The sequence below is a fragment of the Opisthocomus hoazin genome, chromosome 9 (genome assembly GCF_030867145.1).
Source record: "Opisthocomus hoazin isolate bOpiHoa1 chromosome 9, bOpiHoa1.hap1, whole genome shotgun sequence".
Taxonomy (NCBI): Eukaryota; Metazoa; Chordata; class Aves; order Opisthocomiformes; family Opisthocomidae; genus Opisthocomus; species Opisthocomus hoazin.
Window position 1 is genome coordinate 6,323,777 of NC_134422.1, and position 18,124 is coordinate 6,341,900.

The 18,124-nt window shown below is 36.7% G+C and overlaps 1 protein-coding gene across 3 annotated transcripts in view; it reads left to right on the plus strand.

Annotated features, from left to right (window-relative positions):
- The window catches only part of LRP1B (LDL receptor related protein 1B), a 760,762-nt gene that overhangs the window by 608,309 nt on the left and 134,329 nt on the right, over positions 1-18,124 (plus strand). For all 3 annotated transcript variants that reach the window (XM_075430359.1, XM_075430360.1, XM_075430361.1), the window contains 6 exons: positions 5,996-6,124; positions 8,344-8,463; positions 9,506-9,619; positions 9,821-9,970; positions 14,137-14,259; positions 15,933-16,052. In XM_075430359.1, coding sequence (XP_075286474.1) covers positions 5,996-6,124; positions 8,344-8,463; positions 9,506-9,619; positions 9,821-9,970; positions 14,137-14,259; positions 15,933-16,052 — 756 coding nt within the window. The remainder of the gene's footprint in view (positions 1-5,995; positions 6,125-8,343; positions 8,464-9,505; positions 9,620-9,820; positions 9,971-14,136; positions 14,260-15,932; positions 16,053-18,124) is intronic.

An 18,124-nucleotide genomic window follows, 5' to 3' on the forward strand; every position in this document is an offset into this window, starting at 1 on the left:
CCAGTTTTGTTGGGGAATGTTCCATATTACACTGTTCTAAGTTTTCCTCTTCTCACATCTTCCCATACTACCTCTGAACCAGTATGCCTCAACACATGATAAAGAAAATGCGAGATAACTATTTTATCGTCGTTCAGAAGTGGTTCAGAATATGTGGTCATCCACTGCAGCTTCTTTAGATCACACTGTCCCTGTGCAGAATTGATCTCTCTGGACATGGAATTATGTGCTGGTAATTTGGAGGGCTGTGATGTATATACACACTCTGCACTCTTCCAGCTTTTCTAATAATTTGGAGTAAATCTCTGTCAGTAATGCTGTGCCTTAGCAGACGTGAATTAACTGGAAAGCCTTGGGCTGTTTCCCCAGGGGTGACCCACGTTCATAAGGTGGAACATGACTTTGTGCTTCTCCCCTCGACAAGTGTAGCTAACTGAATTTGGAATGGAGGAAAAGCTGGGGAGGAAGCGCACGATTCCTTGTGTCTTTGTTAATGTCACTGTATTGTAGCTGTTCTGTCACAGTTAGGGACCCCATCCAAATTCTGGTGGTTTGTTTTGACCTTTACCTCCATGGCAAAGAAATCCCAGCTCTTAGATCAAGTTCTCCATGACCATATCTGCCAAGTATGCCCGTTCCACTGCGTTATTTTATAGCTTTGACCCACCTGCTTTCTTTAAATCAAGTATTTGTTTTGATCATAACAGTAGAGAGAGACACTATAACATCCAAGAAAAATGGTGTTTAAAGTTTGTACATGATTTAGCGAGATTTACCATCCTCCTAGAAGCTTAGACAGCTTACCTGCCTCAGACTCTTCTGTGGCAGTCTGTTTCTCCTGAGCAGCCTAACAAGTGGTTTCTCTTCTACTGATAGAGTCACTTTTAAAATACTGATCCATATATGCAGAGCTGTGTTGGTGTGCGGTATGAAGAGATGTAGTCCTTCATTGACATACCTGTGCTGGTTATTTTGCAAATCTACTCCTTTGCTAATAGAGCTTTTTTTGGTCATGCCACCGATATTTATCATGCTAGAATGATATTGGGCTTTCCTGGTACATCTAAGTCAATAGTATTTTCATGTCATTTTTTTCATGATGGGAAAGAATACTGGTGTTTAATGATCAGTTGAAGAAGAATGAGGTGTGCTTCTGCTGAGGACAGTCTTATTCTCCCTCCCACCATGTGCCTTTCATCAGCAGTAACAATTGTGTAACTGAATGAAGACCTCACTAACTTGCTTGGCTGGGAAGCAGGATTTTTGGGGTTTAGACCTAGTTTTGGTTGCATCAAGGAGTAGAGCTAGTTCAACTTCACATTGCAATATCACTAGAGCCAGTTAAAGAAAACGAGTGAGAACAGAAGACTGTGATGAGTTAAGGGGTAGAATTATACCTTTAAGCATTGATGTGATTTTAAATTGGCTTAAGGCATCCTTAGGGCTGGACCCCAGTCCTGTAGAATTAGATTCTTAGGGTTGGCAGCTCAGCTTCACAGCTTTCTGAGGAGCCTGTAATTTCTTTTATACCATACCAAGCTAATTGCATGGTTATTGTATCTAAGATTTTAATCCTAACATTTCTTTTGCCATGTTTATTTTGGATTCATAGCTTTGCCTCTTGCTTAATTTCCTAAAATATTGCTATTAAATGAAACCAGATGCATACGTTTAGTATGTATATAATAATTATAATCATACAGTAGCTACCAACATGTCCCAAACAAATACAGGAATTGCTAGTTTTATTCTGCACTTTCATGTGCTTCATAGGTCACCATATAATCACAGAATCATGGAATAGTTTGGGTTGGAAGGGACCTTTAAAGGCAAACTAGTCCAACACTCTTGCAATGATCAGGGACATCTTCAACTCAAACACTATGCTCAGAGCCCCGTCCAACCTGACTTTGAATGTTTCTAGAGATGGGACATCTACCAGCTCTCTGGGCAACCAGTGCCAAGGTTTCACCCTCCTCACAGTAAAAAATTTCTTCCTTATTTCTAAGCTAAATCTACCCTCTTTCAGTTTAAAGCCATTGCCCCTTGTCCTGTCACTCCATGCCCTTGTAATAAGTCCCTCTCCAGCTTTCTTGTAGGCCCCTTCAGTTACTGGAAGGCCATAGTAAGGTCTCCCCAAAAACTTCTCTGCTCCAGGCTGAACAGCCCCAGCTCTCCCAGCCTTTCCTCACAGCAGAGGGGTTCCAGCCCTCGGATCATTGCTGGGGCCTCCTCTGGCCCCGCTGCAACAGGTCCATGTCTTTCCTGTGCTGAGGGCTCCAGAGCTGAACGCAGGATTCCTGGTTGGGGCTTACCAGAGTGGAGCAGAGGGACAGAATCCCCTCCCTCGCCCTGTGCCCACACTACTGGGGTTGCAGCCCAGTGCACGGTTGGCCTTCTGGGCTGCGAGTGCACATTGTTGGCTTATGTCCGGCTTTTCACCCACTGGCACCCCCAAGTCCTCCTCCTCAGGGCTGCTCTCAATCCCTTCATCTCCCAGCTTGTATTGATAGTGGGGGCTGCCCCAACCCATGTGCAGCACCCTGCGCTTGGCCTTGTTAAACCTCACGAGGTTTGCATGGGTCAACTTCTTGAGCCTTGTACAGGCCCCTCCCTTCCACATGTACCTTCGGCTCACACATACATGTTGTTGTTAGTTGTTAACTCAGTCTTTACGTAATGCATTATAAGCTCATTGAGGTTTCACAGAAAGACCTGGTTCTCTAATTAAATATATGGAAGTATTAGGGTTAAAATTCTTATCCTTCGCAACAGGGAATATACAGCCAATTTAGAGTCAAAATGCAACAGTAAAGTAGTGCACAACTAACCTGTATTATATTTACAGCTCTTACTCCAAAACTGTTTTGTCTAGCTGTATAATTGAGATGCAATGAATTTTACAGTTGATTTACAGTGGTAAAGATTTCAATTTAAACTATAACACTGTTTCAGAATCCAGTGATCAATTGAGATTCTGTGGACAGGTATCTGATTGTTAATGGCTCAAAGATATTAATTAGACTTTACTACTTTACAAAAAGATATTTTCCAATAGAGCCAGACATTTCTGCTTCCCATAGATGGAATATTACCACCAGGATTATATAATCACCTTACTTCACCATCCCACACTGTTGGGATTTATAGATTTTGATTGTTCAAGAGACCGCTTGGAGCTGGAAAATTCCTTAAAGCTCCATTGCCTACTGGACTACACTTGTTCTTGTGGGTCAGGTCCGTCGCTTGCTCAGCTAGCATTCTCCCATCCCTTTAGTCATGAGGCAGAGTACGGTAAAGTACAGGAATTACTAAGGACTTGGAATGAACTGCCCCCACCCTCTATGAATCTGACAAGGAATTTTTCCTTCATTGCTAGGCTGGCAAGAGCCTAATAGGTTTTTTTACTTCATCACAGCAGGGCAGAAACCTCAATGGCTGCTAAAGAAGAAAGGATCAGATTGTAGCAGGCTAAAAGTTTTTCAATGCTTGGTTAAGGTATTTGTATCATAAACATTTCCTTTTTCTAGATTAATTAGAATTAGAGAAAATACAAAGAAGAGTTGGAATTCTTAATGCCTGGAGCAGCAAGGAGACAAATCTTTCACTGATCCTCATTTTAACTTCATTAAATGTCATGGACTTTATTTCTTTCACGTAATGATTTAAACTCACTGCATGAATGCAATAAAAGTCCTGGTTTGGTTGGGGGTGGGAGAGAAAGATGGCTGCTGGCATCCCGAAGAGGCTTAAAAAAACAAAACTGAGATGAAAAACAAAACTGCTGTTATGGTAGTAAGAGACTACTTTCTTATTAATAATTTTGATTTTTACATATCTATCATAATTACCTCTGAGATAGATAGAAGTATCTATATTCATCCATTGGGTCTGTCTAAGGCTATATCAGTGAATTGCTGAAGTTAATTAAAGCACTTTTTTTCACCTGTTTTTTACCTGGTTGAGGCAGTGATCAGCAGTGGAGGTGAAACAGGTTCAGCAGATCGATTTAAAGGTCTGATAATTTATGTTATAATATTTCATGGCATTTATGTTTTCCAAAAGCATTAACTCCTAATGTTGCTATTAGGTAAAACAGTATCTAAATCCTCATTTAGACCATGATGTAAGATTCCACGTTCTACATTATTTTGCAGAATGTTTGCTGGACATGTTGATCTGAGGTATTATTAATAAAAAAAAAAAAAGACTTAAACATTAAACGTTGGGATTGACTAGCACGGGAAGGATGGAAACAAGACGGACTTTATAGTTTAGCTGTGAGATGAAATGTTGCTTTCTTCATAACGTGGTTGAAAGGGATACTCAATAAAAGTAAAAGTTAGCAATTCCAAATGATAAAAGGAATTAACTGTCCTTTTAAAGTGTAATTAGACTAGATTACTTACTGCCAGCCAGGATTCTTGAGACAAAGCTTTGGTAAAATTCAAAGAGGGATTGGCTGATTATATGGATGATAAGACTACTGAGGCTACTTGTTACTAATCAAATAAGCAGTTATGAAAGGAATTAAAATGCTTTGTTTCTGAGAGTTGGGGTTTGAAGCAATCTCGACAAGGATTTTCAGTTGGACTTTAACTGAGGGCAGATTATACTATACATAAAATTTCTGTCTCCATCTTTCTCTGAAGATTGCAGTCTAAGGTACTGAACTAGATGAACTACAAATGTAGTTGAGAATGACTTTTCCTAAGCTTCAGGTTCTTACAGTTCTAAAAACTGGGAGGGGGGGAAGAGAGAAAAACAAATGCTGTGATAAACTTGATTAACATTTAAAGGACTGAATAAATTATATTCAGGATCAGATCTCACCTTGTCCAGAATCTGTATTTTCAGCACTCCTTTTATATTTTTCTTCATGTTTGAATCAAATCAAGAAGTGTTTTCTATTTATATTGGCTTCACTTTTGCATATAGTGGACATCAGAGCTTCCTGAATTTGTGCTGAAGTAATTATAATGGAAACAAGAAAAAAAGCATAATAATTAGGTGTCATTTCCCTGTTTTTCTTCTTGAGTTGTCCTATATACTTCTCCTTTCTCTCAAGCCTGCTAGTTTGTTTAGAACCATACAGATGAAGTAATTGTGCTAGCACGAAGTTCAGGACCAAATGGTTCTGTGTAGATTTTGTAATACTTTCTTAGTTTCTAAATGAACTAACAGAAAATGTATATGCAAGACAAACCGGGAGTACGTCTTGTTCTATTCTAAAATAGTAGATAACACATCCACTTTGAGCAGGTGACAACGCAAAAAACTTGGGTGTCTACCAATGATTTTTTTTTTGTGAATATAAAGAAAGAAATAAAATACAAACAACAGGTTTTCTTCACTGGGGGTTAGGCTGTATCTTCGGCATTGGATGTAGTACATGAACGCTGGTACCTGTGCAGACACGGAGCAGCTGCGCAGTGCCACGAAACGGAGTTGAGAGTTCAAATGAACTGTGAGGCGATGGGAAGTGTTTACTTCTAGCCTTCGGATGGGCTGTGTTACAGAGGGTTTTTAAATGTCTGTTAAGCAACTGCATACAAGCTGGGGGTTGTAAAGAGACACGTGTGGGTAGAGGATAGTGGAGCACAATAGTTACAAAGCCATCGTCTTATCAGAATCACTGCCTTTGAGCTGCTTCACTACATGTTCCTTCATGGATATTTGCCTGTGTATTTTTCTTTTACAGACTCTCTTACTTTGGTTTGGAATTCACCCCAACATAACATTTCAAAAAATTGTTTGCTCTTTAGATATCTGTCCTCAATCCTGCATAATTTCAACAATTTACAGAGAATTATAGCAGTCTTGCAGGCCGCTACTTTGTAGAAGCTTTTAAATTCTGGTGCCGTGGTCGGGTTTTTTTGGTACTCAAGTTTTCAAAAACTGTGTAGGAGATATTTTAAATGCATCCAACATTTTTCTCATTTTCACTAAGTGTAAAAGCTGTTAAAAATTACATGCTAATATGCTTTATTTTTAGCTAAAAATTCTACTTGCAACATTTATTCTGAGTTTGAATGTGGAAATGGTGAATGCATTGATTATCAGCTGACTTGTGATGGCATTGCTCATTGTAAGGACAAGTCTGATGAGAAACTTTTCTACTGTGGTAAGTATTTCCAGACGTTTCACCTTGACGTTATTATTTTGGTTATACATGCTTGCATTAGTTCCTGTGTGAGTTTTCTACTGATTCATACCAACTGCTCACCAAGATGCACAAGAGGAACATGCCAGCTTGCACGTTAAAAAAACCCTGACTTTATAGGGATAGAAGTACTTATACATGAACGTATTTTCCTTGCAAACTTCGTGTATTAGGTGACTTGTATTTTAAAAAAGCATCTCAAATGTGCTCATGTCTGTCTCTAAAACAAAAATAAGGAAAACCACAGCTAGCTGCTTTTTCAAAGACAGAAATTTGAGTATTTTCAGCTTTAATTTAGCAATTTTGATTTATTTTTGAGTATTTAGTAAGATTCTCTCTGATTGTGAATAGAAAACACCCAAATAATAACATTATAAAAGAGAAGAATGACTGTGTAATAGCTGCACCTTGCAACAAGTTAAACGCAAGAGTGTCTACTCTTTACATTTGTGTTTTTTTCAATGGGTTCTATCCCCCCCTTCTCCTCCCCCAATAATCACTGACTGAATCACTTCCAGATGTTTTGTGTCCAACTGTGCCTGCTGCAGTGTCGAAAACACTGCTGTTCAATAAAGTTCCTAAATCAGAGTCACCTTAGTGGATTCCTGTATCCTGGCTGTTAAGTGAAATCTCCTCGTTACCTGTATGCCTGTGACTCTTAGCCTTTATCTTGTTCGGTATATTCATATCACAGCCTTTCTATCTCTTCTGTTTCCCATGTGAACAATTTCGTGTTGTTTCCAACCCACCTATTATGTTTATACCTGCCACCTCTAGAGTTTTATGAAACTGTCTGCTTTAATTCCTGGAGTTCACCCCTGCCGTTGTAATAGAATCATAGAATATCTGGAGTTGGAAGGGACCCATAAGGATCATAGAGTCCAACTCCAAGTTTTGATGCTGGAATAATAGCCCAGGTGATACTGTAGAAAAGAAATAGAATACCTTTCTTCATTTTTCTTCCTTGAAGAAATTAACACTATCCGTCTGAGTATAGCAACTGGTACTATTTAATTTTTTTTCTTTCATCTGTGATTTGTGGCCCGCTAGCTTTCAGACTTTTATGTGATAATTGCTTTGATAGTGTCATGTACAACTAATAGCAACATTCTATCAGATCATCTACATGCAGATAACTAAGGAGGTTTGTTTGTTTGAATCTGGAAAAAAAAGAGAACACATCAAACAAGGAAATAAGAACATGGAATACACAAAGCACTTCTAGTTACCAGGGGGGAAAGGCCCTTGAATTAGCAGTGACAGCTTCAAATCACTGAAAAGTAAATGACACATATCTGTGAATTCCTTCTTGGGTTTCCTTACTAAGTATGTGTTGACATATTTGTATTTATATATGCATCTTGCTTAGACAAAAGAATTAATTAAAAAAGCCCCAAACCAAACCAAGAATGACACCACATTTTGCTGCACGTTGGAAAAAGCAGGAAGAACTGCGGTTCTGTCATGTGCTAGCTCATATACAGTATGTTGTTTTCTGAATCTGATAAAGTACAGGATGCTGGACTCATTATTATTGATTAACTAATCCAATGAACACGATTTATTTGTTATTGTGGCATGACTTCTACAATGGTTAGGGCTTTAGTAAGCAATTCCTGATCTGTCAAACAGATCAACGTTTGTAACATTCGTACATACTTCAATAGCGTACCTGCTTGAGCAGAACACTTGCCATATTGGTATTCAGAAATCCAGAAATTGTTCTGCTAATATTTTTTGTTATTTTTACTCTCCCATTTATTCCTGATGTGGCTCAGGGCAAATTTGGTATATTTCATTCTATGTGATAGCATTATTGATGCTGTATGCAAACATTGTCACATCCCTGACAACGGTGTGTCTAAACAAATGCATTTAAAGCACATGGGCTTTTTATGCCACAAGATAGTGAAAATGTGGAATTAGGGTTTCCTTTTTCATTTCTGATCATTCTTTAGTTCTTTGTCATCGTGCTTTCGTTTATTATTCTTTATGTATTTCTCAGTCCAAGTTCTTCTGCTGGACGGTGAACAAACAGTTGCCGAAGTATTACTTGTAGCTTCAAATGCGTTTTCATTTAAAACATTTTTCTGGAACATGTGTCTGATTTTAATGTGATGCTATTTTTATTTCATATCAAGTGTCTAGATGAAGTGATGTGCTTGCACTTAACTTTCCAGAAAACAGAGGCTGTCGGAAGGGTTTCAAGCCATGTTCTAACCGTCGCTGTGTTTCAAGTAACAAAGTATGTGATGGTGCAAATGACTGTGGTGACAACTCTGATGAATTTGACTGTAAAGGTAAACGACAGTTACTTACAAGATTATTTCAGAGTATGGCTCTCTAGATATTTAGTATGTAAATAGAAGTAGCTAGAAGATACATATAACTTTACTGGAATTACAGGTGCTGGGATTAGTTTCATTAGAATTCAAAAACAAGCAGGTGCACACTGGTATGTTTGAGAGACCATATGCCGGGATTAATGTGAAGTCCAATTTTGTTTTACACCTAGAGTCTTCTAGAAGGAGAGTGTTTTTGGCTAGGGAAAACTCAGTAAATACAGTTGCTGATGCTGGTTTGAAGTAATGAATGAGAGAGTATCTTAACCACAGATGGAAAGGTTGAAAGATGGACGATTTCTTCTCTGCATCTGCTGCACTGTTTCTTCTTTAAAGTAGCTAGTGTTCTATTTCTTTGCTTCTCAGATGCATGACAATGTCTGTGTCCTTTGCAAAACTTACCAGAATTGTTCTCCTTTTTGTATCAGATTTGTTTTTATGTCTTAAAGCATGAATATTTATATCTGTTCATCAGCCAAGGAATAAAGACTAGCTAGCAGACCACTCAAATCCTTAATTACAATTTGGAAAGACTGGAGGGGAAACTATTCCATGATATATAGCTAAAACCTATGTAGCTGTAATAACTAGTATTTTTCTTTTGAAGCACTAAGTAGTTTTTAATCATTTAGCTAAATATGACTGGAGAGAAAAGCATACAGGCAAAAAACCGAACCTGGTGTTACGTGAAAGAAATCCAAGAGATTCATAGATGGTCTTGAAAGTGCTTATTCCTTCCTCACATGGTGATTATCTCAAATTGAGTTGAATTATCTATAGAGAGACTTTTAGGCTCAAAAAATAAAATTAAAAATTAGAAATGTATGCTTCCAAGTTTATTAGACCTTGTATTTCTACTGAATTTTTAACTATGGAAGGTACAGTGTGTTCTGAACGTCTCATCCTAACAGGTAGAATGTTTAAACACAATACATATAATATGCATCTGAACAGTGTGTTTGGTACACAAATTTACATCTTTTATAACCATATGTTATAGATGCAATGTGTGCTTCAACAGAATTCCGTTGTGCAGATGGGATTTGCATTGGAAAATCAGCACAGTGCAACCAGATCATTGATTGTGCAGATGCTTCAGATGAAAAGAACTGTAGTAAGTTCGTGTTTGTCTGTGCTTCATCGTAGCATCTGTTCCATGATTATCCCTTGTTATACAGCAGTTAATTCATAGTCATTACTAGTTGGATACCAGCAGCTGCACGGGCTGTGCAAACTCAAGCTAAACCTGAAAACCAAATTATAAGGCTCGCGATCTGTATAAGGTGGCATACAGTAATTTACTGTCTCTTTCCAGATAATACAAACTGTGCTTACTTCTATAAACTTGGAATAAAATCTTCAGGATTTATTAGCTGTAACTCGACTTCACTTTGTATACTGCCAGAATGGATATGTGATGGATCTAATGACTGTGGAGATTATACGGATGAACTAAAATGCCCAGGTAACTGTGAAAAAGAAAAATGTAATTTACTTTTTTTTGAAAAATATTTTTCTATATTTCTAGTTATTTTTTCTAATTGTGTTGCAAAATGTCTTTCAGTCAATACAGTTTTATTTAATACAGAGGTTAATATAATGTTGAATGCAGTTTTTTTCACCAATATTTATTTTGTGTTTCATTACATTATGCAAATTATTACAAATTACTAATGCATTTCTCTGAAGAAAACTGTAATGTCTGGCTTACTATTTCTTCAAGTTTTAGTCTGACATTGATCATTTTTATTTAAGTAAAACTTCAGTCATTAAAATGTCAAGCTCATGAAACCAACACAATCACTCAGGAACTTTTATTAGCTAATACATTAGTGGATGATACTTCTTTTCTTGTTTACTTTTTTAACTTTCTCTTTTATTTTGTGAGCTACTTGGGGTAGACTGCCAGGGTACGAGCCAGGGTTATTGCTTTTGTGATTGTTCTGGTCTTCAGCCAGTACAGAGAGATATCATGGTACACTCGAGTGCCAGTCCCAGGGCTGAAACTGGAGGTTTCCCGAAAAGGAAGAGATATTCACAGCTGGAGATTGTGTTATTTTTCTAGGTCTTCCCTGGCTTTTTCTGCTTTCCTATGGGAAAGCATTACACCCTTATGACATGTTAAAGTAAAAAATAAAATTCATAAACTTAATGTCATGGAAAATGAATCATATGAAAAATTTCTTAAAATAGAGATGGGCAAAAAACGAGTAACAACAAGAACAACTGAAGTTAATATCTTACATGGAAGAAACAAAAAGTAAACTTGCTTGACAGTTTAAAGTCTTACTTTTTCATTTTCTGATCAGTTTTTCTTCAGAAGGCAGAATACTAACATGTTAGAAACATATGTTTTCAAGATATAGGCGTATTTTAATTTGAAGGAAAGCCTTGACTTTCATGATACTTAACGATGCAATTCTTATCAGAATGACCAGAGTAAGTGCTAATGAACTTCAGAAGCTAACATAAAGTTTTTAATGTTTAAATAGTTTTACCCTCTGAGCCTATCGAGTAGCAATGGAGGAAAAGATCCTTCATGCAGCAGTGTAGTGCTTTTGTGTAAGTCTCTTCTGCAGTCTTGAGAAAAGCTCATTATCTCATAATCATGGTTTTAGTATCTAATTTATTATTTCATAGGTTATTTGGGTTACCCTAAATTCTGAAGTACAGTACAAAATAAAATTCTTAATGATGAATGAGTGTAAATACCTAGCTGTATTAGGAATAAATATTTAGTTTTGGATTTGTTTGGGATTGTACGATTTTTTTTTTAGGGATTACAGAATTCTTAACCCGAGTTGTTGAGATATTTAATACCATGTTTAATGTTAACTAATTAATTATTACCCAATGAAGAATGGCATTTATGCATTGGTTCCTTTATTATTGAGAACCCCTCATTTAAGCTTGAGAATATTAAGAACAATATGTAAACATACCTACAAACAAATTATAAACTGTATTTAGGATGAGAGTACTCTAATGAACACAGGTCTATTGATACGTATTTGTAGGATTAGGCCCATCCTATGAAATTCTGATCAAACGGAAGACAGTGCAAGAACAACAAAACCCTGGGGATGTCAAGCCTGCATATCTTCTCCTGCAATTGAGATTTTACACAAAAATCTATAGAATTAAGAATTAGTAGTGTTTGTTGCTCATAGTGTTCCTGTTACTATTGTCTCCCAGAACCTCATTCATTCTTTTAATTTCTAGCCTATAGTTATTCCAGTTTATGGCTGTTCTTACGCTGAGAAGGACCTTGTAGTCCTTCTGGAATCACATCCTTACTCTTTACTTGCAATGGCAAATAAGCCAAGGCGTTTTAGTATTCCTACATTCAAGACAGGGATGTCTGCCTGTGTCGTCTTAATCACTTGAATTTGCATCTCTCTTGCGTATACCAGACCAGTAGCACATGTATCAGATGTTTGCCTCGAATCAGTGAAAATACATTTAAAATTTTCATTTATGTTTGTTTTCATAATTGACTCATGCTAGATTGTAATTGTCTTCCTCTGACCAATACCCCCTCTTCCTTCTAAGAATTATTTAGTAAAAATAAATATTTACTAATTAATAACTGTTATTAGTTAGTAAAAATAAAACTTTTAATTTTATGTTGTTAATTACCATCCAATTTTTGCTACACTAGTAATTAGCATAATCTGATTATTCCCATTTAATATTCTGTTTTTCTGTGTGATGAGCCCGTTGTGTCACCAAAAGGTTCTGTTAGAATTCTCATGTATTTTGTACCAACTTCATTGATGAAAATATTACCAGGATCCAGAAGGAAGCTAGAACTTCAGCACTAACATCAGTCAACCTGATATTAAGAACTTTCATGCTCACTATAAGCCAGATGCACGTTAAATTATAGTTTTCAGTCTAATCTCCATATTCTCCAGATTATCTAATAAGTCTTTAGAATTTGCTGTATGTAATGCTTCATTGAGCTAAAAATAGTTTAGATTTACTGTATTTCCTTTGTCTATAGGGTTTTTTCCATACCGAAGAAGATTCTGATGGCAATGTGCTATAGCTTCAGTAAACTAATGTTGCATAAGTAAACTAATGTTGGAGTTTATTCCATCATCCATTTATTTGTATTACTTTATTCTGTTTTTCAAATGTGTGCCAAAAAGTTCCATCATTTTAATGTGTGACTAATTGCCTGGATCAGTCCTTCCTTTACTTTGAAGCAATATCATTCCAATTCAACCTACATGTGATTTCCTTTGCTATTTCATTCAAAACTGACCAACTTTGGAACATTAAGTTTTGGACTGTTATATCTATTATGTATATAATTCCTATTAACAGTCTTTTTCAGTGTCATTGTTCTTACAGAAAATTAAGGCAAAATTCTCATTTAGGCCTGGCTATATTAGACAATCTTTTATATCAACCCAGCCATCATAGACATCCCACTTCTTTGTTCTTTTTTTTTTTTAGTCATACAGCTGTAGAAGCGAGAAGTATGATAACTTTAACTTTCTTTTTAAGGGGGGAGGGAAGGACACCAAAACTAGTGTCGATAGTACATTAGAGGAGTAATAGGAATCTTGGCAGAGAGCTTCCACGATCTCCAGCGCTTGGAACTAGTGTATATCGCCTGGGTTTCCCCAGGCAAAGACCTTGTTTGAGAGTTTGAAAATAGCCTGTGCCTCTGATTAGACTACTATTTGTGCTTATGTCATGAAACTAAATATCTGGTATGTTTTCTTGCCTCACATCTGTTTTCTAAGCATTCATAAAAGTAAAATCTTAAATGACTTTCACGCTCTACAAAGTAGAAAGGCAAGGAGGGAAGAACTTTCTTATTTGTGACAAGGCCTAAATCCCTGGCTCCAGCATCAGTGGTGTAACTGCAGGTGGTCAGTGAGTGCATCAGATCTGTAGTGATCTGATGATCGCTGTTATCCCAGTGAATGCAACAAAAACACTGCCCCAATTAGGTTATCTTGCAGATGCTGGCAGATAGATCAGAAAGGCAATTTCTTCAGCTGGTATAAAATAACAACATTGGTCTGCCTGAGCTCAAAACCTATCAACTCAACTGCTTTTCCTCCTGAAGTCCTTGTAATTTAACTTAAATCATAGAACCATAGAAAGTTTTGGGTCAGAAGGGACCCCTAGAGGTCATCTAGTCCAACCCCCCCGCAGCGAGCAGGGACACCGCTAACTAGATCAGGTTGCTCAGAGCCCTGTCCAACCTGGTCTGGAATGTTTCCAGGGATGGGGCCTCCACTACCTCTCTGGGCAACCCGTTCCAGTGTTTCACCACCCTCATTGTAAAGAATTTCTTCCTTATATCCAGCCTAAACCTACCCTGTTTTAGTTTAAAACCATTACCCTTCATCCTGTCACTGCTCTCTCTACTAAGCTGTTCTCCGATTCTTCTGTACATGTATGAAGTGTTTCAGTTCCCTAAACTACTTAGCTATCACTATTTTCTAATTTCTATGAACAGTTAAATAATACAAATAGTATTTTTTTTTTGCATTTTTAGACATAAACGCTTTGTTCTCCATTAGTACTCAGAAATTTAGCAGAAATATATTAGGCTCCTAATCATACTAGTAGAGACCATTTTACATTACATTCTTTATTTTATCACAGTTCAAAACAAACCCACATGTGAAGAAAATTATTTTGGTTGTCCTAGTGGAAGATGTATTCTGACCACCTGGCTTTGTGATGGGCAGAATGACTGTGAGGATGGAGTAGATGAATTGCACTGTGGTGAGCATTTTATCTTCTTTCTATTTCTGTAGTCACTAATGCACTTTGAAAACAGAAAGAAGTGTACATTTTTCTCAGAAATTGCATCTAGAGCTATATAAAAGGTCTTTAATTCTACATTTTCAAATTCAACTCTCTAATACTTCATACTGCCAATATCTTAAATGCTATCTCATGCCAGAATGAAAGTCCTATGAATTTTTTTTTTTTCTCCTAAAGATATATTTGTATACAGACTTTGCTATTGCTTTAATATATAACAATTACTAGTTCTTCGTAATTCCTCCTTAGGACAGTTTTATAGAGATAATCAGTTCTTATCAATATCTTGTGACCACAACAGGAAATAACCAAAATAGACCTTTATAACATAAAAATAGACATTTCTCTGCACCAGAGGCCCTGCAGGTATAATTATTTAAAGTAATAACAAAAGTGATGGGAGTAAAATAGAGCATAAACTATGAACCAGGTTAAAGGTCTGTTCTATCTCACATCTTTTAAGATTCTTAAACACTACTTCATTGTGGAGCAGTGCAAGCTGATTTTGCTTGTAGTGAGAGCTGTTTTTTTGACTTAAATTTGTGTGGATTACCTGAACTGACTATTTCTATGATTAAATTGGAGCAGGACAACAAAAGCAGTATCAAGTTTTCATATTCCTCATTTAAATAAAGCCTGTCAATTTTTATATAAGTTGTAAGTTAACTCTCTTCATGATCCAGTTGCTATTAACGTGCTTCCATGTTTGGTTTGCAGTTTACATTGTATATATACATCTCTGAACTTCAAAATTAGAAACTGCTGTGTGCTAGGAAAGTCGGAAGGTTGTGTGTTGACCACATTCATGGACCGTAACTCAGTGCTTACGTTTCGAGCTTTTATTACACATACATGCTTATATGCAATATTGTAAAACCTATTTGTCAGTTTTTGTGGGAGAGGGGAAAGGGGGTTTAGTACATACTTTTTTCCCTACTCTTACCCATCTTTTTATTGCTAATATTAAAATTTGTTGTCATCAGTTAAAACAAAATACATTTTATTCTTAAAGAAAGGTCAGGGAAAAGCAGATGATGTGAAGGAAAGGTAATAATAGTAGCAGTTACAGTTGTGCAGACAGTTTGCAATGCAGAAGCATGCCATTATTTTCAATGTATACAGAAGTGTAAATGGGACAACAGAATGCAAGTACACAGCAAGTTTTCTTGTGAGAGAAAAGAAGATGAAATTTTTTAAAGGTGTTGTTAGACACTACAATACCAAGAGGAAGGCTGTGCTGGAAAATACGGACTGTGCCATCTCTGCCCTACTACCAAAATAAAGCAGTTCACTATAGCTGTAACATCCATGTGAAATACACAAACCAGATTTATGTTTTTAAAGTGTTTGTCCTCATCCCACTAGCAAAATGTTTAAAAATATTATAATGTAAGCATTTTGAATGTTTTACTATTTATTTACACATTTTTATAAATGTATTGGTGAAAGCAAACTCTCAGACAAACTAGTAACATCCTGAATACCAAGATTAGGATTATACTGTGTTTTAATACACTGAAATTGGGAGGACAGAAAGAAGCAGTGTGGAGATTCCTAAACTATGCTAGAAAATACCAGGAATACAGTGCTGTTGTGAACCTAACAAATGCAGCGGCTGGTGTCATTCCTAGATTCATCATGTTCATGGAATCAATTTGCTTGCTCTGCAAACAAATGCATCTCTAAACAATGGACTTGTGATGGTGAGGATGACTGTGGAGATGGTTTAGATGAGAGTGATGCTATTTGTGGTAAGTAGGATAATTTTTGTTCCGTATTGTGTCAGATCGTACATACTGAAAGAGATCGAGTGATCCAGGAAGGTGGTGGAAAGGGAGCAAGTATAGCATCTCCAAAGAGCATGTGCGTTAAGGATAGGGTACGAGAGCATAATCCTCCCCCAGCCCATTCCAGCCAGCAGCTAGATACCTTTTTCTGGGGACTGTATGACTTCTGTGTCATCTATTGGTGAAGATATGAATGGCACAACAGCACGGGCAAAAGGAGAACCAAACTTTTCTCCAGTACCCGTCCTTATGGTAAAATCCCTGTATTGCTGTTTGAGTTTTACATTTCAGTGGTAGGTGCTTGAAGACTCTAAATGTGGGGGGTTTTCCCCAGCTCTTTCTCCTATTCCCTTCAAATTTTTTATATATACAGTCATAAGCATTATTGCATAATACTCCTCTCAAATTCCCAAACTTTTCAAGTTGCATAAGGAATTGAAAATTTTATTTTCATTCTAGGGCTCAAATGACTGGAAATCTGTTAGTGAATTATTTTCAACAGAAATCACATTGTGTCAAGTCATACTGTCACAATTTCGAGATATTTTATATATTGGTTCCATTCTAACCTATGCTGTATTTTAAGATTTCCTTTTTAAAAATTCAATTTTTAAATATTTATTCCTTTTCAAAAATCCTTTTTCTTAAAGTCCATTCAACAATGGGTTTTTTATTCCATATATTGCGTGTGGTACCACAGTAAAAATATTGTTGATAACTTTACTGGAAGTGTTAAGTAGACAGAGAAGAAACGTCTTCAGCTTATGTTCAGAGTTGTGGTTGGTTAAAGTAGTTTCTTAATCAAGCACAGATGTAGAAATGCTAACAAATGAAAAGCACGAAGGTGGAAATTATACTGTTTTAATACGGCAAAATATGAATGAATTACTACATTAACTTTAAGTTGACATCCATCACAATACATTTTTTCATGGTATTCAGGTCATGCTGAGGACCGGGGAGTTGGAGGCAAAGTCTGTTTGAAAGGAAAGGTTTCTGTCTGCGCCTCTCCCCTGGAAAAGGGGACGGTGTGAAACGAGCAGACAAGCACCTCGTCTGGGACTACCGTAGAACAGTGTGAAACCCTAAGAAACATCAGGGCCTGAAGCTTAATAAGAAACTTAGAGAAGAAAATAGAAAAAGGGAGGGGAAAACAAATTGCAAAGTGTCCCTACAACATACCTTCTTGTTTTTAATATTTTTTCTTTCAAGGGTGTTCAGAATTACTTCTTTTGATATCTTGACTTGTAATATGCTGTAGCTCTCTTATTAGAGGAAAGCCCACCCATGAAATTGTAGGCCATCTCTTGAAGAAGGAAAAATCCACACCAGTTACAAGGAGGGGGGAGTTAAGCCTGTATTTCTGCTTAGGAACAGGAGGCACATCTGAAGTGCAAGATGAAAGGAGAGATCAAGATGACTTCACATTTTTCGGTCTTACAAGAACAATATTTATTTAACATGGCGTTTAACTTCAGAAGTGTCAAAAAATGCCAAATGAGTAGAAGTAAACAAAAGTTGTATTTCTCTTGCATAAATAATACAAAAAATCAATTTTTAAAATTTGTTTACCTAGTTTATAAGCTTCTGATTAAAATCAGTAGAAAATACACTGTCTTCTTTGTAGTGAAGTTATTTAACTTACCTAAGAGAATATATTAAATGATGGGTTGCACAAAAGTTTACTTCCAAACAGAGTAAAAGAAATCCTAGGATATAATATTCTTATCTGGAGAAAAGCCAGTTGAAAAAAATATAAAATTAGTCAAACAATATATTGAGTTACGTGCATTAGAACTGTCAGACACTTTCTTACTCCCAGTACTATTGTAGTTGGTCCACATTGTTCTCTTCTGCATGGGGCTGACTCATGCAAGTTTTGAATACCTTTAGCCTCCTGGCACAAAGTATCGTGATGTGAGGATTATGCAGTTTACAAGATTAGTTCCTTTGTTCAGTCAGTCCAAACATGCAGTCAAACATAAAGACCAAAATTGGTTTGAAAAGTTATTCTGTTGGATAGTTATCTTGAAGTA